Genomic DNA, 26,153 nt, shown 5'->3' with positions numbered 1-26,153 from the left:
TCAAATAAATAAAATCAATTTCTGGAAAATTTATATTAATAAATATATTTAAAATGCTCAGTTCGAATGACTAAATAGAAAATTTTAAATAATTATCTGAAGAGACAATGCAACACTAACAATTAAAACAAAAGTCTAAAAATTTAAAACTTACCTAAAATAGTAACTATGACTAAAAATATAGTATAAAGAAAACTATTTAAAAAAAAATAATAAACTTTGCACCTCTGATTTAAACTACACAGTTTGAATGAGTAAATAGAAATTTTTAAAACAGTTTTTCAAAAGAAATTATGCAACGTAAACAATTAAAATAAATTCGAAAAAGGAAAAATTTGCTTAAAGTTTATAACAATTATAATTAAAAATATAAAATAAAGAACATTATTTGAAAGAAGGAACGATTGGGTCTTTTTTTCCTCTCGCGCACTATGTAAAAATGGAAATGAAAATAGGTTGCCACATATTATTAAGAAGTTCGCCAAGTGAACTAATTTTGGCGCAAACTGAGTAAAAAGCAGCAACATAAATTGTTGAATTTCTCCGTAAATTTCACACCAAATTTTACAAAATTTAATATTTAGGCATAATTTCAGTCGTAGAATCGAAATATGGAAAAAATTGGAATGCTATTTCAGAAAAAGTCCGATTTTGTGTCAGAATTCCTATGTTAGAATAGTGCTATATATAAGTCTAATATATATCCTAAGTCGTGCTTTCGAGAAATGAAGAACACAGTTTGAATTTTGTGAATCGGCCCAGTAGAACGGGAGATATGGAACTGTCCCCCCCTTTTTTTTTTTTAGCAGCGTACATACTGTTTCTAATGTTAAATCTTTCCAACAAGAGAAAAGTTTCTGATTCAAAACCAATTGCAATGTCTTTAAATACATTTGTAGCAAAATAAATAAAATTATAAACCAAGGTTACTTTTCTGTCCCAAATTTATGTTAGTAATTTTTGTTGGTTTCATCCTGGAAACTTCCTCCTCCCCCCAAAAAAAAGCAACGGTTGAAACCAGCACATGACCTCCCACTAATTTCATGATTCTAATAACAGTGAGCTTTAAGTAAAGTATCGCTTCCAGTTGATTCTTTGTAAACAAAATCTAATTTGTTATTCCCATAATTAAAAAGATATGTAATATGAAATTTTGTATTATATTTTACTGTGTATGATTGGCCATGCGTAAAAAGTGGTTTTCTAAGTTTATATGAACCTAATCTAATGTTTGTCCCTTTATACATTTTTAAAATTAAAAACTGAATAATATAGACTTTAATTGGTTTATTATTAAAGGATATTAACTGTCTGTAATAAATTTAAAATGAATGCATTGAAACAAATACCATAATTTAATTTTCTTCTGTGTCATTTTCATAGCATTCCGCAAATTTAAATTCAATCTCATCCACTTATATATGTCTTTTGATATTTAGGTATCAGTAAGCAACACTCGTTCAATTGCAGCAGTATATTATGGTTTATATATACAATCATATGTTACGTTGATTGCTGCAAAACTGATATAGATTTTAAATAAAATACCACTTCTGATTATCCAAAATCTAAAGAACTCTTTATATTCATGCAGAAAATATGTAAGATAGAAGGCTTTGATATGAAATATTGTGCATGGAAAATCTGTCACATGTATGCAAAAACACAGACAGACATCACTGCAAAAGTAGTAAAAATGTGTTTTGCAGACCCTAATTTGTGCTTATTCACTGAAAACTCACTATTGAATTTTTGGACCAAAAATATTACCTCCCTTACGTATATATATATTGAATGATCTAAAATTCACTGAGGTCAAAAACAAGTTTTTCTAATACTTGCGCAGTATTTCCAAAGTAAGATAATAATAATTTATTTATAAAGAAATATTGATTATATTATCTCCTAGTATAATTTTAGTAGAGTGTATCAAAACAGAGGGAACCCATATGTAGGAAATTGAATTCTGAAAATTGTGTTTTAAAGTAACTGGAATGTAAATGATGAATAACAAAATTTCAAACTTTGAAAAAGAAATTAAAAATTAAAAAACAAGTAATTATCACTATTGATCGGAAATTAGTTGACTTTTCAAGGGGAACAAACCAACTCCAGCTATAAGATGGCTGGAGTTAAAAGAAGATGGGTGTGAAACATGAAATAAAACAAGTACATAAAAAAGTTAATTATATATGTTACTTCTTAAATGACCAACTAAAATGAAAATTAACATTAATTAATAAATATTGCTCTAAAATCATATAAGACTAAAATTAAAAAATATCACTTAGTATAGCATAGAGCATTTTTCTTTTGAATGGCATTCAGTGGCACGTTAATACAGTTAATAAGAATATAAATGCTAGCAGGCATTATCTTTTGTATCTGCTGCTTCATTTTGCACTACCCCATACCCAAGTAGCAATTGGTCCCATACCCAAATTGGCCCGAGAGGCTGCAAAGTGGTTGTGGTAACTTTTACGATGTCTTTACAATGTTGCGAAGGTGCAAAATATTTGCCGTGTCATCTTGGCAATTTGTTGACGTCTCTGAAACATCATGATATGACCGCTTTTAGACGTTGTCGCTTAAGCATTTTTTTTTTAGTTCATCAGCAATTCTTTTAGAATGAAAAGAGACTAAATCTGCCCTTTCAAGAATCTGAAGTACGCATAAGATTTACTTTGCAATGTTTCATTACTTTATTTTATCTAAATATATTAATCTACGGTAGATTCATCTAATAAAATGTAAATTTAATATAAATACTTTTGATTTATTAAATTTAATTAGTACTAAAAATACGTGCTAAGTAAATGTTTAAAATTTTGTTAAAATAATTAATACTTAAAATATTTTTTTATAAATATTATAGCAAAATATTTAAAAAAGAAACTAATCTATAAAAGTAAAGTATAAAGTTATGCATTTTATATACTTTAAAAAATCATATTTCTGAAATCGATGCAAATCACATGTTAGCAATTATTTCACTACTGAAATATGACTTTATTTCTTATTTTTGAAGTAAGGACGAATTCAGGCTGTCCAATATGACGGAAAACTCATCAACAGTCGAGAAGCAGACCTGTACATTATTTACTGAATGCTTATATAAACGAACATCTCGAGATTTGCGCACTCTGGCTGGCTGCCAAATTCGAACAAGGAACTGTACAATTAATTCAGATTCTAGCAGTTCTTTCAAGTAATTTGGTAAAGATGCCATCTGTAAGGCATTTGAAAAGACTGACTGCATGTTTGAAAGTGAATCAAGCAATGACTGATATAAATAATATTGCTTATATTAAAAGTAAATTTAATGAATACACTGTCAATCAAAGAGCGCATTGTGAATCTTCTCATTGTTCTGCATCTACTTCAACTGCCTTCAGTGAGTGAATTTGCATTGTTGTGATCTTCTGTTTGGAAGCCTGTGAATTGAGGATAAGTCATCGTAGAAATGCTGAATTTATGCTTATTTTGTTTCTGAATATCTGCTCTACAAGAAGATACCAAAAGTTTATATAAATCCTTTAGAAAATATCAAAAGCAACGTGCTACAATGAGAATCGTGAATATAGTGTTCATGAAATAGTGTTCTGTTTTGGTGTTTTATGTGTTTCCGTAGTTCGTATTCTCCAATCTTCATTGTTTCCAGCAGGGCAATATTTGGATACACGGGATTAGCGATTCGGTTATAACGTCCTAAGTGCTATATCGTATATTATTCATATTAAACAATTATTGTGTTGCTCAGAATTAATTCATGTAAAACAAAAAATAACATACAACGGTAAGGCATTTTTTGGTTTTGGTGAAAATACAATCAATACAGAAGCAACAACAATTCAAGCTGTTACAGTATGTTCATTATTTTCAATATACAAAAAAATTATTGGACTGCTACCAGTACTTAATATGACTGCTGAAGATGAATTAGATATATAAGCAATTAATTAATTATTAAAAATAATAATAATGCATATTCTATAGTATATTGATAGAAAAAAGGTTAATGGTTTTAAACAGTGTATGAAATGTATGATCGAAAAACTAGTGTTAAGGAAACATTAGCATTTCTATGAAATATTCTAATCTATAATTATGTGATATTTAACTGAACACTAAATATTTTTTATTGATTTCAAATTGCAGTTTTATTACTTTTCATTTGGTATCTATTCTTCCAAACACTGTGTAATTTGCGTTTTTTTAAATATTGTCATTATGTATGTTTATTAGATTATCTCAATAAATGAATGTTGGAAATCAGGTTTTATTTTTTATTAAATTTAAGTTTATTCTATTTTCTTTGCTTACTTTTTATATACTTGTGATAACAAAGAAACTCATAATAAATAGAAGCAAAAAGTTTCATCATGTGCTATTTAATGAAGAGCTTACTTTAACATACTTAGCTTACTATCGTATACTATATTATTTAAATTATTTATGTACAGTAACAAAAGGGAAGTTATTGATTATAAAAAGTGCATGAAATAATCATTGTAATCTACCACTATTCTAAAATGTAGAAACTAAAAATAAGTAAATACATTAACATATGATTGAAAGAAATGGTGTTAAGGAACATCAACATTACTAGTAAAAACTTCAAACCATAATTATTGCTGTTTTAATTGCTTACTATTTAAAGAACACAAATATTTTTTTTATTAATTGGAAATTTTAGTTCCGTTACCTTCCTTCTGCTATTTATATTTTCAAACACTACTAGTTCATGTTTTTTTCTTAAATTGTGCTGTCATGTATGTTGTTTGCTAGGTTATTATTTCATATTAGATATAAATATGGAAAGTTATTAGATTTAGTTATATTTTTGTATAAAATATTTTTGATCACATTTATTAACTACTTTATACTGTCTTTCATTTGCATATCTTGGAGATATACCAGGTTGTTCAATAAGTTCGCGGAACGGAAATGAAGAAACCAATTTTTATTTGTAAAAATGACTTTATTTTTCAACGTAGGTTCCCTCAACTTCAATACACTTATTCCAACGGTCTTCTAATTTATGGATCCCTTGACTGTGGTGGTTTTTCGGCAGTTCTGCAAAGTATCCCTCCACGGCAGCTATTACCTCTTTGTTTGAAGAAAATCATTTTTTATGGAGATATTGTTTGAGGTGTGGGAAGAGCCAGAAGTCGGAGGGAGCTAAATCTGGCGAATAGGCTGGATGTTGCAACAATTCGTACTTGAATTCAGTTATTTTAGCAATAGTTTTTTTAGCTGTGTGCGTAGGTGTGTTATCTTGGTGGAAAATGATTTTCTTCTTCTGTAATCCGGGTCTTCTTTCATGATTTTTTTCATCTAATTGCAGAGTTACCAACTCTCCCGATTTAGGCGGGAGACTCCCGCTTTTCGACCGCTCTCCTGCCAATCCGATTTACAATATATTTCTCCCGACTTTTTCTTATTCTTAAAATTTCTCACGATTTTTATGAAACTTGGCTTAATACTTCGTTATATGAACAAACAAAAAAAAGTGATTTTGGACATCTGAAAGCAGTTGAATTTTTTGTAGATTATATCTAAAACAAAACCTTGTGAATCAGATGAGAATTTCTGCTTTGTGAGTGAGAGCATACGTATCCAGAAACATCATTCTGCAGTTCTCCAATGGGCATCGAGCTCCACTGCGTGTCATCTGGCATATATTAGCCAATGAGCACAAAGCAAGTTCAAGGCTGTTATTTGGATGTTCTTTCGTTATTTCGTTCATCTTGTCCTGAGTTGTGCAAGTACACGTGCCTTCGGGAAATAGTTTTAGAAATTATCATCTTTTGTTATGTCTGCGAGAAAGGTGAAATACTGGTGTACGTTTCAAAAATCGTACACGGTTAACTTTCCTTCCATTATTTCCTCAAGGAAATGTAATAAATTTGCGATGTGTACCATCTGTCGTTGCGATTTTTCAATTTCGCATGGTGGAAGGGCGGATCTTCTCAAACATGTACGTACACAAAAACACAAGGACAACATGAGTTGTTTCGAAAAAAACGAAAAATTAAATTTTTCTTTGGAAACAAAGAACCAAAAAGCGATTCATGCAGAATGTCTGTTCTCTGCCTTTTTACTGGAGCACAACCTGCCACTGAATGCATCGGATCACGTTGCAGATTTATTTAGAAAAATGTTTCCCGATAGTGAAATCGCTGAGAAATACTCAAGTGCAAGGACCAAAACAGGTGCAATTGTTAAAGAAATGGGTTTGAAAAATAAATCTTCAGTTATTGATTGCATTCTGCCTCTCTACAGATGGAAGCAATAATACCGATTAAAAACTGTATCCAATTGTTGTTTCTCTTTTTAATCCAGAGTCTTCAGAAATTGAGTGCAGTTTACTTTCTGTCCCCGCTTTAGAAGGACATTCGACAGGCTGTAATATAGCACAGCTAAGTATTAAAACTTTAAAAAAGAAAATGCAGTCCCTCTGGATAATTAATTGCTTAGCACTTGGTGCCGATAATGTACCAGTAATGGTAGGCTTGAAGACTGGTGTTGCAGGCATCTTAAAGGAAAAATCAGATATGCAGATTATGAGGTGCACCTGTCAGCTCTTAAATTTAGCACCTGAGAAAAAGGTGGCTTCTTTACCAATAAATGTGGATGAACACATTGTTGATATTTATTATTATCTTGAAAGGAGTTCTAAAAGGAAGGAAAAATTGAAACAGTTCCAACAGCTGCATAATACTGAAATGAGAAAAATTTTGAAATGTGTGTACATGCTGGCTATCTTTAAAGAAATGCTTATCTAGAATCCTCGATCAATGGAACCCACTTCTTGCATTTTTTAAAGAAGGAGTAATGCTTCGAGAGTTAAGATAAAAGGCTCTATTGAAAGTTATAAAATACCTAAAGTAAAGGAGATGCAGTTATTACTTCCATTGTTAAAAATAGGTTTGAGAAAAATAAAGTAATTTCTGCACCACTTAGCAGTTCAACTGGCAGTTCTCAAAATAATACTGCAAAATATAAGCATAAAGCTGATACAAATTTCTCTCAAAATAAAAAAAAAAAAAAAAAATTGCTCAACACATGAAACATTTTCCGATTACTGTAAGTTTATCTTGTGAAGAACGAATATTTATGTTTTTTCTTCGGACCTTAACAAAGCTTTTTGCTTTTTTTTACAATCTATTTTGCCATCATTTGATGTTCTTAACACAGTTCTACAAAGCAGAATTCCATTAATTCGTGTTTTGCAATCAATGATTTATGATCTCTTTAAAGACATTTTATCAAAGTTTGTAAGACCAGTCTGTGTTTTGTCTTGTAATTCTATATATGATGTGATTTATGGTGAAATAGAAAATCAGAAGAAAGATGAAGATTTGGTAATAGGAGCTGCAACTACAAAAGTAGTGGAAGAACTTTCAGAAGAAGACAAAAATAAGTTTCATCTTCATGTTAGAAGTTGCTTCTGTCGAGTATGTGATTACAGACTACATAAATTTCCAGTCAACAATGAAGAGATTTTGCATGCTAAAGTTGCTGATGTTTCTGCTCTAGCAAATGCATCTTTTTTTGATATAAGGTACTTTTTGAACAGATTTCCTGTGTTACTTCATTTAGTCATAAAAGATGATGATGATATTGATGTTGCCACTGGTGTATTGCAGTCGCAATTTTGCAGTTTACAATTAGAAAACTTGGATGAAGTTATAAAATCAGCTAGGATTGACACCTAGTGGAGTTTAATTGGGAAATTGAAAGGTGCTGATAGAATTTTAAAATATAGTGAACTGTCTAGAATTATGTTGGCCATCTTGACATCAACCATCAACCATCTTGACAGTTCCCCATAGTAATGCGGAGTGTGAGAGGATTTTCAGCGTTGTTGCGAAAACGAGGACTAAATTTAGATCTAATATTAATAATGACACATTAGAAAAACTTTTATTAGTGAAAGCAGGCCTATGTGGCAATTGCTATGAACAAAATTATGAAGTTTCTTTCTTAATGAAAGCAAAATCTGCCAGTGTTCATAACATTTGTACGAAAACTGATTAAAGTGTCTTTTTTTCCCCCTTAAACGATGCAAGTAATAAAAATGTTTTTTATGTGTATATTTGTGTTGCTTGCATTTAAGAATTAGCAACTTCTTAAAGTTAATTCATTATTAAAAACTATTTTTATCATTTAAAAAGTCTTTTTAACATTGTGAAAAATCTCCTGATTTTTGAGTGTCATAGGTTGGCAATTATGTAATTGATTCAAAAGGTTACAATAATAATCTGAATTAATTGTTTTGCCAGTTTGAAGGTAATCTATAAACCAAATTCCTTTCACATCCCAAAAAACTGATGCTAACACCTTCTTGGCTGATTTTTGCACACAAACTCGCTTCGGTGCCGAAGAGCCGGGTTCACACCACTCCTTAGCCTCCTGTTTTGATTCAGGATCATGATGGTAGACCCAAGTCTCATCCATTGTGATAAATCGACGGATAAAGTCGCTTTTATTCTTCCTAAAACACTTCAAATGTTGCTGGCAAAGTCGCATCCGAATGTGTTTTTGCTCCATCATTAGAGAATGCGGTACCCATTTTGCACAGAGTTTTTTGAAACCCAAATTAACACTCAAAATATTGCTCACTGTGCCCAGTGAAATGCCTAAAGCCTCTTTTAAATCTCTTTCAGTCAATCGACGTTCTTTCAATACAATATCTTGTATTTTTGTGATGATTTCCGGTGTTGGTGCAGTTTTTGGATGTCCCTCTCACAGATTGTCTTCAAGGCTGGTACAACCACTTTTTAATAAACTAGCCCATTTGCAAACCATTGTTTTTGAAGGAGCAGATTCACCCAACACATTCACCATTTCGGTATGAATTTCCATTGCCTTTAAACCTTTCTTTACAAAGAATTTGATAGCTGCACGTTGCTCAATTTTATCCATATCTGAAAAAAGGCACAACACGTTAGATATAAAGGGCGGTTAAACAATGAATAAATTAACAGATCGAAATGAAACTTTTGACGTCTTCCTAAGAAAGAACAAATATGAAAATGGCGTCGAAATTTTAGGTCTGATATTGACGAATAGATGGCGCTCTGCGAACTTATTGAACAACCTTGTAGAAGTTAATGGTTATATTTTTTACTGTGAAACGTGAATAAATTTAGACTTGAGTTCAGGTAAAATACTGATTATGTTACCTTAAGAACCTCTTCCTAATTTAACATGACAGGGGCAATTTTTAATGTCTCTGAGATTGAACAGAAATAAATGTGATAATGCTGTTATCAGAAATGCTTTTTTTTACCCACATATATATCTTTACTTTTATTTATGTCTAATTGAGTTTTATTTACTTAAAACCTACTATCAATGTTATACATTTATGTTATACAATGTTACCACTTTCATAATTAAGTGAGAGATTCATTTCCTTAAGTGAGAGCACTTAAGGAAAAAAAAAAAAAAATGATGAAATCTTAAATAATCGTAACTTAGAATTTAAGTTATTTAAAAACTATAGTTAAAGTACTGAAAATAATTAAGGCTATTATTAATTTTGCTTATTTAGTCTAAAGAGAAAAAATTGTATTATCTTCTGGTTTTCAGGAAATGATAAAATATTTAAACTTTAGATAACTACAAGGAATACAAAATTTTAAAAAAGAAGAAAAATATATTAATTATTAAACTTATTTTTCTGCATAAATCAATATCTAACACAAGGACATAATGACACTTTCACAACTGTTGCAAAAAAGGTGGAATTTTGCGAACGTTTAGGCGTCTTTAAATAGTCGTGATACAATGCTTTCACAACCAAAATATCACCCGCAAAAGACATAATAATAATGTCTATGCGACTAAAACCTTATCTGCAAAGATGTAATAAAGACGTCTTTGCAACAATTGCAAAACAGTGGATGTTCGCGGATATCTGGGCGTCTTAATGACGACATATTGCAATGTTTTTGCAACAACATCTGTGACGAGTTTGCATAAATCAATATCTAACACAAGGACATAATGACACTTTCACAACTGTTGCAAAAAAGGTGGAATTTTGCGAACGTTTAGGCGTCTTTAAATAGTCGTGATACAATGCTTTCACAACCAAAATATCACCCGCAAAAGACATAATAATAATGTCTATGCGACTAAAACCTTATCTGCAAAGATGTAATAAAGACGTCTTTGCAACAATTGCAAAACAGTGGATGTTCGCGGATATCTGGGCGTCTTAATGACGACATATTGCAATGTTTTTGCAACAACATCTGTGACGAGTTTGCAACTTCGTTGCTTTGCTACTTGGGTAGGTATTCAACAGACTGAAATTTTGCTTGATCTGCTGTGAAATATTTAAAATTCCAAATACTGAAGTTCATTGCAATTAAAAAAAAAAGACTAGGTTAAAAGCATAATTGCGTGAACAATGGTTATTAAGACAATTATCACTTAAAAGAGATAAACTAATTTGGAATCACCTGGCACCAAAGAAATATGTTGCAGCTCTATAGCACAAGACAGGTTAAATTTTTGTTTTTGGCATTTTATTTTATTTTTCTTTGTAATGCAGGTTGTCCAGTAAATGTTGCGAAAAACTTCTGGTGGAGATAGGGCACATCATAAAGATTAAGAATTGCATAGGAAACCATGCCCAGAAACATCACTGTATGCCGCCAAGGGGTGCTGTACAAGGGAGTGCTAGTGAAAAGTGAGGATTGCCTCATTCGAGCAGCAGGCACAAATGAAGAGCATGGAATGCTATACAAACGTAGAGCTTGCAGACATGCACTTAGTGTACGGCATAGCTGAGGGTAATGGACAAACTCTGCACGCATTTATCGAGAAAGTTTCCCCGACAAACATAGACCACACTACAGTTTGTTTGCACATCTGCATCAAAATTTGTGTGACTACGGGTCATTAAGAAATGGCAGGACAAGTGAGGGCAGGCCATGATCGACTCGCTCGGTCGTTAGGGAACAAAGCATGTTGGATACAGTGGAGAGTAATCCAAGGACCAGCGTATGTGCCATTGCCTCTCAATTAAGAATGTCTTGTACCAGCATCGAGCTTGCTTTGAATGCCGAGTCCTTCTACACCTTTCATCTCCAAAGAGTTCAGTAACTGCTCCCGGATGACCATCCTGAACATGTGCTTACCGCACAGTTTCTTGCCTTTGTGCAAGAAGTACCCATAATGTTAACTTCCCAGCTTATGTGTTGTTCATGGATGAGGCCATATTTAATAAGAATGGCATATTCAATCACCACAATCAGCATTTGTGGGCTCAAGAAAACCCTGCAGTATGCAGCACCACATAGCACAACAATGCTTCAAAATTAATGTGTGGGTGCCTGCTAATTCTGGACTGGATGTTTGTAGCCATTTGAACAGATTATTCCCACATTTATGGATTGGGCGTGATGGACTGATTCCCTGGCCCCCATGCTCACCGGATTTATCGAGCCTTGATATCTTTTTGTGAGGAGCCATCAAAAGTGTCGTCTATCATGATCCTGCTGTGTCTGAAATGGATCTTCTAGCAAGATTCGCCTGCACAGCTGCTGCAATCAAAGAAACACCAGTTGTGTTTGAACATGTCCAACAATCGATGGTTCGTCGGTGTCAGGCATGTTTGAGCATCTGTTGTAGCATTCAGGCTGCCATACATCATTTGTATTCATGTTGAATAAATGTTTCAAATTAATTATTCTTTTGTTTCCTTTCCCATCTTCTACCTCTGCTACCACTTACCCCGACATTTCTGGGCCATAGGTTCCTATGCAATTCTTAATCCTTATGATGTGCCCTACCTCCACCAGAAGTTTGTCGCAACATTTACAGGACAGACTGTATATATATTTAAAAAAAGATCAAATAGTGTGGCTATTAAAGAGGAAGGAACCAAACTTTTTATGCCAAGGTGATTGTAACTTTTTATAAATATAGTCCTGCTGTGGGAAAGTGCCTACTTATAAAAATATTGTTCCTTTCTATTTAATAAATTTTTATTTTCATAATAGGTACAAATGGTTTCCATCCTGCTCATTCAGTGAAAAATAGTATTGATGACCTCAGTGAATCTCTTCAATCCTTGTCTACAATTTCTGAAACACCTTCAAAGTCAAATGCATATGTTCCTCAGGTAAGAGATGAATAAGCAAGAAAGTTTTTAACCGTTTTTAGATTCAAAATACATATATATATACACACACACAATGTAAAGTGTGAGATCCAGATGTCCAGTATCTGGAGTGGTTTAATATTGAGATCTGCAGACCACCAATCCAAGAAGTAAATATATGTATATATAAATAAAATTAAAACAACAGCCCCTCTAAAAACACTCCCATTTACAAAATCTGGAAATGGGGAATACAATATTCAACAAGGCATGCCATATGTGCAGTTTTTCTCCCTCACAACTGAAATTCCTGACAGGTCACTTCCAAACATCTGCTCGGCTAGGGAGTCATGCTATGACAATGAATTGATTGATGTCTTGATGTTGGCCAAAATCACACTTTCAGCCCACTGGGGCTTTTGAGTATTAGCATTTTTCTTTCTGACATAAACAACCCCAATGTTGTGTGTCATCATACTAGATTTAAACTGGTGATATAAAATCCCAAAATTTCAAAATCCCTAATCCAAATCTCAGACTTTTATTGTATATGTGTAATACATAATACTTTCTAATTATCTGCACCCCAAATGAAAAATTATGAACTCATTGCTGGCTTAGGAACGCATTTGTGAGCTTATTGGAGATTTTGGAGTGAAATGTTTATTTATGTATATTTACATCTATTTTAGTGGTGCATCTAGTGCTATCTATTTTTATACATTCATTAAAAAAGTAAAGTGTTTAACTTTTTTGAGAAAGGCCTTCTGTAATTTTTTTTTTTTTTTGGCTGTTGTTCTCCCCAGCACTGTTTTTATATATACATCAATCTGTTTTTGTTAAAAGCAAATCAAATAAACACGGAAACTCAGCATCGCGCACGACAATGGTATTTGTGCAGTGGCCATTCACAATCACCAACAACAATTGAAACTTCAGCATAATGAATAATCAGCATAATAAAAGAGAGCAAACTCCACACTCATTATGGTTCATTATGACAAAACAAATGTATTCATTGTAAGAAAAATGTGTGTTGAATTTCAAAATGCAAAAGGACATATGCTACTTGTATGTGTATAGTCGGGTTTCCACATAACTGCATTTTAGTAACATTATGTGTAGTTGCATAAGTACTTTTGGGCAACACAATGCTTTCCTCATCAATACTTTTTCATGGATTTTCAGTGAGGGTGAAAAGGATGATCAAAAACTACCTAATACATATTAGTATTTTCAGTAGAATTTCATATGTATAAACTGTGTCAGAAATAGAGATTTAATTTTAATACTGAATACTAGGAAAATGAAAAACTTTACAGCTAGTGAATTTTTTTTTGGCTTCTGAGGCAGATAGATTTTTCTCATTCACCATCAAAATTGTTGTAAACTTTAGATAAAATCTGCACAAATCTATCATTATTATTGTTTCTACCTGATTTTACAATATTAATTTTTATTTCCTTGGTGCTTATTGAATAGTAAAATTCCTGTGTTATGTATAACTTTCTGTGATGTGTTAGACTGTAATCTGAAGTTTTCAAAACGCAAATTATTATAGGTAGCTTGCTTGTTAGAAATAAACTGAGAGCATGCATTTAGATTAAATAAATGTTTTTTTTTCGGTTGAGATTCTTATGCATTAGAATTATTTATTTATTTTTAATTTAGCCAGTCCAGGTACCACCATTCCTCATCACACCCTTACCGCTGATAACTGACAGCAAACTACATTTGTTATGGCCTCAACCACAAAAGATTATACAAACAGATGAACAGCTGTTTAAGTTAGAGCAGAGTTATTCTGTTCATATAGTACAAAATACTACTAATTGTAAGTACAATTTTTATATTCTCTCATTCCGAGCAATTATATTTTATATTTTTAATGTGTTGTACCATATCATCAATTCATAAAATATGTGTTGTAATAATTAGTTCATTTTTAAGTGGTTTTAAGGGAAGTGAAAGAAATTAAAATGTATAAGCATATTTATGAACTGCATTGAAATTATTAAGTTATTATAATTGTATTATTATTATATTGTATATATATGTTAAGTATATTGTTCTAAATTTAATATTAAGTGATAATGTACATTAATATTTATAACATATTATTATAATTTGACATTATATACTAATTATAATAAATTTATTATATTATTATAATTTGACATATATTATTATTATAATGTTATAAATTTGCTCATTGAATATTAATTTATCTTCTTAAGTGATTAGGTATTCAAGTGTGTAGAATGAATTTAAGTGGTTTTTTAATCTTAGCTTAATGTATTTTGCATATCTTTCATATGCAAAATACATTAAGCTATGTGCAGTATAGCTTTTTTTTTTTTACTCAGTAGACCGACAAATACCATATTTTCTTAAGTAATCTTTCTCATATAATTGCCGACTATGTTTTAGGCCATGAAAAAGGGGGGGGGGGGACATTTACATGAATAATGTGCATGTCGCAGTTAGAAAAGTTTTTCCTAAAATTCTATTTTTTACTTATTGAACAAATTTTAAAAGTAATTGTTAAATATTATTTTCTTTATTATGAAGTAAAAATATAATTAAGAATTACTAACACCATTCTGTTTGTTGGAAACAAATGTCAATATATTTCCATCAAAACTGTCCTCTTTGGGTCTCTCATGTGGTTTATTTCCAAATGCATTCATTTTCTGTGCTGTTCAGTGCATTTGAAGTATTATATTCCTTAAAACGTTTTGCAATAAAATCTAGTGAATCAGGTTGTTTTATATTATTTCAATTTCTCTATCTTTCTTAAATGTGAATGTTAAAAAATTGCAATGTCTTGAGTGTATTAGTCTTGAACGGTATCCTTGAATGGGTTCTTAATACGTGATCAAGGGGCTGTAACCTGGATGTCAGGCCATCAGATATGAATGTTATATCATATTGTACAATTTTTTTTTCAGTTAAATCATTATGTAACCATGAAAAATATCAGAATAAGCAACAATTGCAAATTGCATGCAAACTATTTAATTAAGGTAGTAGTAGTAGCAACAGAGTACGTGGACACCATCCCTCTATTATTACGGTTAATCAGTTTTGCCCACGTCCCCCCTTGTCTAGTATTTATTAATAATTCTTAAATTTTTACATTGCCATATATTGTGGCTGATTTACAAATAAAGTCTATACAATAATTATATTCACATTATTAGCATAACTTACTACATAAATTTTGGTTGAAAAATTTTCTCTAATGAATTTCTTTTGTAATTTCTCTTTATTTTTAAGCAGTGTATATGCTATTTCTTTATTGTGAAGTTCCTCTTTTGTTATTTGTATCATTTCAACTAAAATGTTGTCTAAATCTTCCTGCAAAATTCCTTTCATTTTGCTGCAGTTCTTTCATGAGTTGCCCAGTTTAAAGGTTTCTATTGTATTCTTCATATTATACATTATATATTGTTCTAATGTCTTCCATAATAGCACTTTTTCTTTCCAAAGTTTTTCGTCTTTTCCTTTTGTATGTCGCTGAATCCTATCTCTCTTTGATCACACAGAATCAACATGGGTAGGCTTTTTTGTAACTTAATTTTCAAGTTTATAATATCTTTATGACAATTTAACTCCCAATGCATCATGTCTTCATAATCGCAAAAAGTCAGTACAGTCAAAAGTCGTTAATTCGGACACCCATAATTCGGAATGATCTATAATCCGGACATCAAAACTAAAAACTTTCTGCGCATGCGCCGCGTTGACACATGCGCAGAGGCGTTCACATGTGCGCGTAAGACCTTTTACGACTGCGCATATGAGTGTGTGCAAGTGCAGAATACGTTTTCGCGTGCGCATTTTATGTATAATGGACGTATAAGCTAAATAATTATCTATTTCAGTTAATGTTGATGATTGCATTATTCCTTAATTTTCAAATTGCATCCGGCTTATTATTTTTTGCAGACTGTAAGAGCTATTTTATAAAAGTAAGCTTAAACTTTCGATTATATCAAATAGAATTTCCGATATATATTTGTTAATATGTAAAGGATCTAAAGCGAAAGTATGTTTTGAAATCCGAAATCTGTTTATCAATTTCACGCTGCTCGGTGGCGGGCGCGTAATGAATTGGAAGTTGATTTGTCAGCACTATCTTTATCTTCAGCGCAGATGTTTTTATTTTATTTGGCTTATAATTCCTTACCAAATGTAGTATTTCATCTCGATATGCTCCGTCTTTGATATGATTTAAAACAAGTTCCTCGTCATTATAATTCGCTTCCGATAGCGAAGAAAAGTGACAGAGGTTATTGAAAACAAAAAAATTTCGATTGACAAATTAGTCGGTGTTCTTGACACAGCAATTATAGGACTTGAACGGCGGAACTTTGTAACTGAACAAGAAATTATGTCTGTTTAATAGAATTAAAGAGAAAGTATTATCACATGAAACGAAGCAAAACTTAAACAACTTACATTGAAAGAAATGTTTAATAAAGTAAACAAATAAATATTAAGCTTTTTCTTTTTGCAAATTTTGATACCCTTTAGATCATAATTGTTCTTTATTTCATAAATTACGGTTTCATATTTTTAATTTTAGAATTTCTGCATGCCATCTTACGAGATTTAAACTGCTGATCTATAAGCCGGAAAAATCGATAATCCGGAATCGCCGAAGTCCCGACGAGTCCGGATTAACGACTTTTGACTGTATTTATTTTTCGTAATTTGAATGATTGTACATGTTAAATACATGCACATTTTAAATATAATATGTTATGATACCTTTTGCTAGAAATTAATCAGTTTTTCAAATTATGAACACATATTATTTGCTTTATTATAGATTGCATTTATTACTTTACTCCTTTATTTATTATATTATTACATCTTTATTAGATTTTGTTATATGAAATTATATTACTTGACATAAATCTGTGCCCAATTTTGTTAGGATGTCCATTGTTTTTGTGATTTTTTGCACTGTGTAATTTTGTTTTACTAAGAATTTACTGAAAGCTTTAATTTTTGTTGTTGGCATTTTAATATGAAAATCTTTAGTGAGTGAGCAGTTAGTAATAAAATGTTCAGGCATTCCCAGCTGGCACAAATACAGGTACTTGTGTTTGAAATACCAGACCTTTCAAAATATTCGGGAAAAGGTACGTGGCCTGAAACAAAGTGCACAAATTGTAGGTGTGCAATTAGTCGTTGTGGGTTTACCTTTGCAAAGTTTTGATGTATTCTTTTACCCGTTTCACTGTTATTCCATTTGTCTTGCCATTTTGATATGGCAATTGATATAAGATGCCTTATTCAATGTATTGATATAAGATACCTTATTCAATTAAGGTAATTCAGTCACCTTATATTTATATAGTTATTTAGCTCTCTATTAATTAAAATTAATGTAAATGCTTTAAGGTAATGGTAATATAATAAATGAGCATTTAAAACTTTAAAAAAATGGAGATATTTAAAAAAAATTCTCTTGGTATTCTTTTGTTTTTTTCCATTACTTACTTTTTTTTTTTTTTTTTTTTTTTTTGGTGCTACTATTCTGTTTCCCTGTGTAGTACATTTTCATTATCTCAAATATTGGGAGGATGTCATGCTTGAATTGAGCAAAGAGTTTGTTAAATTGGCGAAATTCAAATATTAGACACTCTTTTTCTTTTTTTTTTAGTTCAAAGGGGCTTCATCCCTGAAAGAGTATTGTTTTCATTTTGTGATTTTGCGTTGAATCACTATAAACGCCCGTTTCACTTTTCAATCTGTTGTCACCAAATGTTAGAGTCTTGCATTATATTTGAGAAATTAAATAATAAAAAATCTGCATAAATGTATGTATATTTCTCACATTGTGATAAAACAATGGTACATAGAGCCATCGAATTTTGAGTGACCTAATCCTCCTATGAATATGAGCATGTGGAAGACCAAATTTGAAATTTGGAATTTGTTTTATTATCAATTTCATATTTTGTGAAACTTGAACGAATTTTTGAGTAACAAACTCAATAATTTAAAAGTGAGCAATGGCAATACTCTACGGGGCGGGGACCTTTTTATGTCCAGTGGGTGCGGAACTGTGTATCAGAAAGTCTAAAGATATGCTCATTTTAAAATTATTTTATGACATTGCTACTGAACTGAATTTTATGGTTTAAGTGCAAAGATTATGATATTTAATAAATAAATTTAATAACACACAAAATGTTAAAAAAAACCTTCTTGGACGTAATTTAAAATCTGAAATCTTTCAGATTTTTTTTTCTTTTCTTTCTCTCTCTCTTTTTTATTTTCTTCTCTCTCTCTCTCTCTCTCTCTCTCTTTTTTTTTCTGTGTGTGTGTGTGTGTGTGTGACCTTTTACAAAAACCCTGTTAGGGAAATTATTGGTTTCATAATAAGCTTAAAGTTTTATTTAATCTCAGCATCTTCCTTCTTGTGTTAAACATTTTTGAATCCATTTGACTATTACTAATTATTTTAGAGTAGGCAGTTTCAAAGTTTTTCAGAATTGTCAGCAAATTATCATTTCAAGTAGCTGAACTTACTTTTAACATATTGAAGAACTCAGATAAATATGTCAAAGCAAGAATAAAGTCCATTCTATCCATCAGAAAATAAAAATGAATAACAAAAAATACTATGAAGTTGTTATAAACTGATTATAAAGTACTGACTGAAATTAACCATAACAGCCTTATATTGCTAAATTTTGTTACTGAAATTCCTGACTAAATAAATAATCTTTAATTGAACATTTCATCTATAAAATTAGAATATTTGTGAAATTTTTTGTTTTGTAATCTGAGAGTGTAATTATAAATACACAGTAGGTGCTGCCTAGTGTGATCATGTTTGTTTGTCTATGTCTATTCTGATAACATTAATCAAAGATAACCATAAATGATGAAAAAAAAAATAATCTTCAAAACAGCAAAGGAATTTAACTAATTTAATATAAATAGGTACATTTCAGCAGCAGTTTTATTGGGAAAATAAAAAGTTTGTTTATGAATAATTCATAATGTATGTAATGCAAAGTTCAACAGTTGCTAATGTTTCTGGAAATTAACCATTACTGTACTTTTGATCTTAATACTCAGAGGGCATACCTCATCCCTCATTGAAAGATAATGTTTTAATGTAAAATTTTAAATTAGCTAAGGGCACAATCTTAGTTTGACAGCAGTTTTCAAAGAATTTTTTTCAAAAGTAAAAAACTGCCAGAAAAAACTTTATGCTTCTAAAGATGAGGTACCTGTATCTGAACTCCCTCAAAATCAATAGAGCTATTAAAAATCTACATGAAATTAAGGTTTTCTCCCCCCTCCTGATTTTTAAATGATTGATAAAAATCAAAACCTGGCTATTTGGCAATTTAAACTTTTGCTTGGTGACATTTCTCTGCCACTTAAAAATTTCTGTAATCAATTTGGAATTTATTTGGTGACTTTAGTTTCAGAAATAAAATCTACAATTTTATGACTGAATTATTGATGACAATAAGTGATGTTTTGTCCATGTTTTCGTGTACAAACAGTTGGAACTTTAGCAATTCCATGACAATATCCAAATGGTAACATTCACATTAAGACCACATTCACATTAAGACAACTACTGCAGTAACAAATATAATAACTTGTAAAATTTTGTGACATTGTATGCATGTTTGATGTGCAATAATTCTCATTTTTTGCCTTTAACTGTGAATCATTAATTGTTAAAGCTTTATTCTTTTATTATAAAACAAACAAACTAAACAAAATTGTCAGTTAAAGTCAATATTGAGCTCTTTATCTAATAATATAAATTGAAAAATATCCATTTATCATTTAATTAATTGTTCTGTTGATTTTACCAAGGTATGGCTGCAAATTGTCCTGATTTTTCATTACATCTATCATAATATCCCAGTTTTTAATCTTTACTAAGAAAAACTACCAAGAAATATGTTTTTCAGCAATAAATGAAATTTATTGAATTAAACAATTAAAGTGTGAAAATTCCACTCCCCTACCCTTTGTGATTTTCAATATAATTTTTCTTATTAAATTTTATTCAGTATGATTTCTCTTGTTCTGCTGTAGATATATGTAAAATTTTTATGAAGATTCAACCAGTATTTAATCAGTTAATATTTGTATTTAATTTGCTTTGCATCAGTATAGAGTACATTATTAAGTTTATGCATGCAGTAGTAGAATATTACTGTGAATTACAAAAATTAGAGAATGCCGACATTGTCGAGTGAATATAAACACATATGATATACATCGGTGAAAGACTGAATATTTGGTCATATTTTTATTAATTTAAATCATGACCAATGTTTGTTGATAAGCACAGATATATTCTGGTGGAGGTCAAAATGAAAAGCCAGGAAAACAGACAAAGGGGTAACAAAAACACCAAATCCTGTGCTGTGCCGTGGGGTCAACGTAGCACCCATTTGTTACACTCTGGATCGCTGCTGTTTGTCAGTCTCATGCAAGGTTTGCTGGTGTGTGTAACGTTTTCTTAATTTATATATACATATATATTTTTATCTGGTACCCTAATTATATTGAATGACTACTGCAGTGAACCATGATATTTTTATGAAAAGTTACATGCATTAAATGTGAGTAAATGAGAATTGTTTGTATTTTTTTCAAGAAAAGTACTCTGAAATACATTCTGAAGTGATTCCTGCTAAAAGTAAGTGCAGCACACATTTGGATTTCAGATGATTAAAACGGTTTGATGTTTTAAAAATTAATGATGAAAAGAATTGTATCATTAAAACCAGGAGAAACTGATATGCAGTATTATTTTAACAATGATGAATTGTTCAGTATACTATTTGAAGCTCACATTAGAATATTCCAAGGGGGGAGAATACATATGCTTAAAGAATTGCAAGTTAAATACAAAAGTATTACATATGAAGTTGTAATGTTGTATTTAAATTTATGTAAACAATTTCAAATGAAACATAATGCACCTTGTTGTGACACTAGTGGTACAATTTGGAGTTAAACTCAAGATGCCAAGTTTATCTGATAATGTCAAAACTCAAGATGTCAAGTTCATAATGGTGTATCAGGATCATTTGACAAAGTTTGTCCAACTGTGACCTTTGAAAACTAAGTATACTGAAGAAGTATCATTTCATTTTCTTTAAATATTTTTAACATTTGGTGCCCCAGCTATATTGCATTCAGATAATGGTAGGGAATTCAGTAATCAAGTCATATCCAAACTATTTGCTATGTGGAATGATGTTAAGTTAGTTTATGGAAAGCCTTGTCATAGTCAAACACGAGGCTGAGTTGAAAGGTCCAGTCAGGATTTACAGAATATGTTAATTGTATAGATGAACGATAACAATACAAGTTAATGTTCAGGTGGTTTGCCCTTTGTTCAATTTGCCAAGAACACTACATACCACAGCAGAATATGCCAGAGTCCTCATGAAGTCTTGTTTAACATTAAACAAAAAATAGGCATAGCATCATCATCTTTGGCCGACAAAAGTATTGCAAATATTGAAACTAAAAAACAGCTCAAAGAAATTGTTAATACTTTTAAAGAAAATTTGAGCAATGGCCATACCGAAAACCGTATTCCAAAGGAAAATATTGAAAAGGAACTGTCAGATACTATGTTGTCATAGCAAGAAAGAGTGATTTCTGCTGCAAGCAATGAAAATGTTATGAACATCAAAAAGAAAATTTCCCTCTGCTCAAATTGGAATACTGTACCAGTCTGTATGAATACAAATTCCTTATGTTGGGTGTGGTCGTAGAGATGACCGAAATATGGTGGCAATTGTTGAAATAGAAGACTACAGCTTCTGTAAGAAGAGTGAAAGGAAAGTGACTGAAAGAAAGAGTGACTTCTGCTGCAAGCAATGAAAATGTTATGAACATGAAAAAAAAATTTCCCCCCTGCTCAAATTGGAATACTGTACCAGTCTGTATGAATACAAATTCCTGATGTTGGGTGTGGTCGTAGAGATGCCCGATATATGGTGGCAATTCTTGGAATAGAAGACTACAGCTTCTGTAAATTAGCAAACAAAAATGCTACCCTTAGGCAGCTGAATACCCATAATCAGTTTGTAATTTGTAAAGAAAAGTTATTTTCCATAGATGATATTTCTTCTAAAAAATAATGCTGAGAGAAGCAGATGTAATTAATTTGAGAAGTGGAGGGCAAGGCTATACATGCTGTCATTGAAAAAAAAAAAGTATTTCATGGCTAAATACAGCTGTAAAAGTGAGGGATTCTTATGCATTCCAAGTGTCAGGGCAGTTTAAGTTGTTGCAGTAAGATTGTATAAGGTCAACGTTGCAGCGCGCAATGAACTGGAAGTTGATCTGTCAGCACTATCCTTATCTTCAGGGCAGATGTTTTTATTTTATTCGGCTTATAATTCCTTACTAAATGCAGTATTTCATCTCGATGTACTCCATCTTTGATATGATTTAAATCAAATTCCTCGTCATTATAAATATCATGAATACACATCAAATAGTGTTCTGGTTGCAATTTTCTAATTTCGAATATGCGTAATGTATGCTTTACACATGCACACATTGAAAGAAATGTTTAATAAAGTAAACAAATAAATATTAAGCTCTTTTTTTTTGTAAATTTTGATACCCTTTAGATCATAATTGCTCTTTATTTCATAAATTATGGTTTCATATTTTTAATTTTATAATTTCTGCATGCCATATTACCAGATTTAAAATGGTGATCTATAATCCGAAAAAACCAATAATCCGGAATCACCGAAGTCCCAACGAGTCCGGATTAAAGACTTGTGACTGTATCTAATTAAATATTTAAATTTTATATTTAAATTATTAATATTTTTAATTATTTAATAATATTAATATTTTAATTATTTTATGTCATAATTATATTACAAATAGTTCAATAACCATAATTGTGCATTTTAAAATGAATTAGGAGTTCTTAAAAATGAATTTGCCACGTAGCTTGAAATTCTCATGGAAAATCTCGAGAACCTCAGGGTTTTCCATATTTCAAGATTAACAGCTATATGCTAATGTAGGTTTATTAAAATTCAGATTATTAAGTATGTTATGAATTTATTACTTTTCTTCTTAATTGGCTCAACAACCCAGGGTGGCCCCTTGCCTTCTCCAGGCATACCTGATTTTGGCAACTATTTTTCAGTTTTTGACCTGCAGTCAGTTTGTGACCTGTTTTTTTTTCAGTTTGTGACCTGTTTAAGTCATTTTCAACACAATTAATCCATCTCACCAGGGGTGTACCCTCAGTTCTGGTTCCCATGGGCTTTCGCAGAAAAATTTTCTTACAGTACTGATCTTCATGCATTTTGGCCAGATAGCCAGCCCGTTTAAGTTTTTGTAGTTCGAAGAATTTTATTGTATTAGGTTGCCTGTAAATCTTATACAGCTCTAAGTTAGATCTTCTTCTCCACAAACCATTCACACTGACACAACCTAGTAAGGAATGCAAAATCTTTTTCTCAAAAATCTTCAAAGCTTCCTTATCATATAAAGTCAGCACCCGAGCTCCTGATACATATGTCAGGACAGATAAGACTCTTGCAAAGACGTAATTTAGTTCATATCATGAAAAAGCTGGATTTTAAAAAGCTCTTCAGGCCATGAAGCCATCTATTTGCAGCAGAAATACTTTTAAATACTTCAGAAGTTATCTCTTTTTTACAGTTTACCTCCATTCCCAGATAAGTTAAACTGTAGAATTTTTCAAATCTATAGCTACTAATTTCTGAATGGCTAAGTGGTGAGTCAGATTTTAAACAAGGTATATATTTAGTTTTTTTTTTCAATAACAATTTGGTTAAATCTTTTTTCACCTTTTTCCAGTGCCTTGAATGCTTGTTTAAGAGCAGGAACAGTATGCTTAACAATGCAATATAAATTTAATTGGTTTCCAAAAAAGTGCTATTGCAGTATTTTTAACTGTAGCATCAAAGTAATCTGTGTAGTCCATATAGTAATACTGTATATTTATGTTTTCTCCCAAGAAAAGGAAAATTTATTTCTTTTACTTTTTTTAATTTGCATTACTTTAAATTTTGAACATTTTGCATCATCTAATTAATCAGCAACTTCACATTTCTGTTTAATTTTAGTACATGATGTCATCAACGTGTGGGAAATTCATAAAGAAAAATTTAGTTCATTTGGAATCGAATGCACTGTAGAAGAAATTACTCAGCCAGTTTCAAAGTATCTTAGCTGTATAGTTTGTCATATGAGTCCTCAACTATTTTCCAGACCTGAAAGTTATAAATTAGTTATTGCTAATGAGCAGGTAGGATTTTATTTTCATCTTTGGTTTTTAATTATGTTATATTGAATATTTGATTTCGCCCCCAGAATTAGAATTTGTTGTTTACCCAATATCTGCTGATATATTGAAAACAATCTGTTGATACCAATTAGCAATGAAATCAGGTTTTTTGATTTTTGTTAGGCAGGTAGTGGTATAAATTGGTACCAAAATATTATGCTGCAGTTAGTGTTTAAAATGGTACCAAACAAATTGTTATGCTTTCTTTCTACTTCCATGTGAATTCTGATGTGAATGCAAACAATGATGAGCTGTACCCTGTTGCCACTTATGCCATTTTACTGATTCTGACATACATTGAATTTGATATTTAAATATCAAAAAAGGTGCCAGAATTTCAGCCAAGTAGTTGCATTGAGTTGCAGGAGCTCGTAAATAATCTGTTATCACCAACATGCTTTAAACTTCTCTCCGAAAAAAAGTTTTAATGAGAAAAGAAGTGAAATGAAAACTCATTCAGAACAGCTTCTAAAGTTACCAATATTAGAGTCACAAGTGATATTTTTGCGTTGTGTTAGAGGGTACCAGATAATCAACAAGTATTTCTGAATTTTTTTGATAATTTCATTTGAATCTGTGTGTGCTTTGAAATATATTGTTTTAGGAAATCAAATGTGTAAAAAATAATTTATTTAAAGCTGAACTTTTTACTGTATTTTAAATTAAAATTGCTGTGTGTATTATTGTAATTATTTGCTGTGTTATTTAACTGTATTTATTAATCATTTAAATAATATGGTTAATCTTTGTTATGTGAAATGCACTTCATTAGTCTCACTGATGAGAAGAAAGGTAGTTCTTTCTATCATGAAAGAAATATGTATCACATTTATGCTTATTGTATTGAAGGAAGTTCTTAGCTACTAATCTTTAATTTAAAATATTTGTTTTATCAGTGGTTGAGTGGTAAAATCACTGAGCTCTGGTAGTTCAAGGCAAATAAACTATAACTACAGAATTCATGGTATATAAATTCTCTTAAATTGATGTGAAATTTAATTTCTGTTTTGCTAATCAAAGACCTAAAAGTTCTTTTTTTGAACTATGCATTAAGTTGCTTAATGCAGAAGTTTGGCTATTGCTAATCACTTTCAAACATGCTTTACATTATTGATCACTGAGTAAATATGTGCCTTCCATTATTTCTAAGGAATATATTTTTAGCAAATTTATCTTAAATCTGTTTATTGAGGTAAGATACTTCTAAATAATGTCGTTTTTGTAAGTAAGGACTTGAAATCATCATTAAAAGAAATATATGTAGATTGTTTATAAAAAATCACTTTAATACTATGAAATTAATACCTTAGTAATTAATCTGATGTAAACTGATGATGTAAATCAAACAATTTTTTTTATTTATTTTAATATTAACAATATCTATTCAGTATTACTAGATGCATTTCATTTCTAACAATATATTTCATAAGACAATGCAGGTAATGTAGATCAGTTTATTAATTACAGCAAAGCATAAAGAATTAATGTAAAGTTTGATTCATAGTTTCAAATAAAATGTGTGATAAGTTTTGTTTGCGAATTCTATGTTAAATTTTTGGAAGTGAATACCGTGAAATTATTAAGTTAGCAGCTGCTAATTTAAATGTAACAGTAACTGAAAGTAAATGGTAGTTTATATATCTAACAGAAAAGCTTATTTATTGTATC

The 26,153-nt window shown here is 30.8% G+C and overlaps 1 protein-coding gene across 2 annotated transcripts in view; it reads left to right on the top strand.

Annotated features, from left to right (window-relative positions):
* LOC118188987 (uncharacterized) overlaps positions 1-26,153 on the top strand; it is a 116,171-nt gene that overhangs the window by 41,943 nt on the left and 48,075 nt on the right. For both annotated transcript variants that reach the window (XM_085823953.1, XM_085823954.1), the window contains 3 exons: positions 12,024-12,145; positions 13,796-13,958; positions 24,265-24,446. In XM_085823953.1, coding sequence (XP_085680079.1) covers positions 12,024-12,145; positions 13,796-13,958; positions 24,265-24,446 — 467 coding nt within the window. The remainder of the gene's footprint in view (positions 1-12,023; positions 12,146-13,795; positions 13,959-24,264; positions 24,447-26,153) is intronic.

The sequence above is a fragment of the Stegodyphus dumicola genome, chromosome 9 (assembly GCF_044657685.1).
Source record: "Stegodyphus dumicola isolate Sdum_Otavi_A_Nest chromosome 9, ASM4465768v1".
Classification (NCBI taxonomy): domain Eukaryota; kingdom Metazoa; phylum Arthropoda; class Arachnida; order Araneae; family Eresidae; genus Stegodyphus; species Stegodyphus dumicola.
This window is presented reverse-complemented; position numbering and strand designations above follow the sequence as displayed.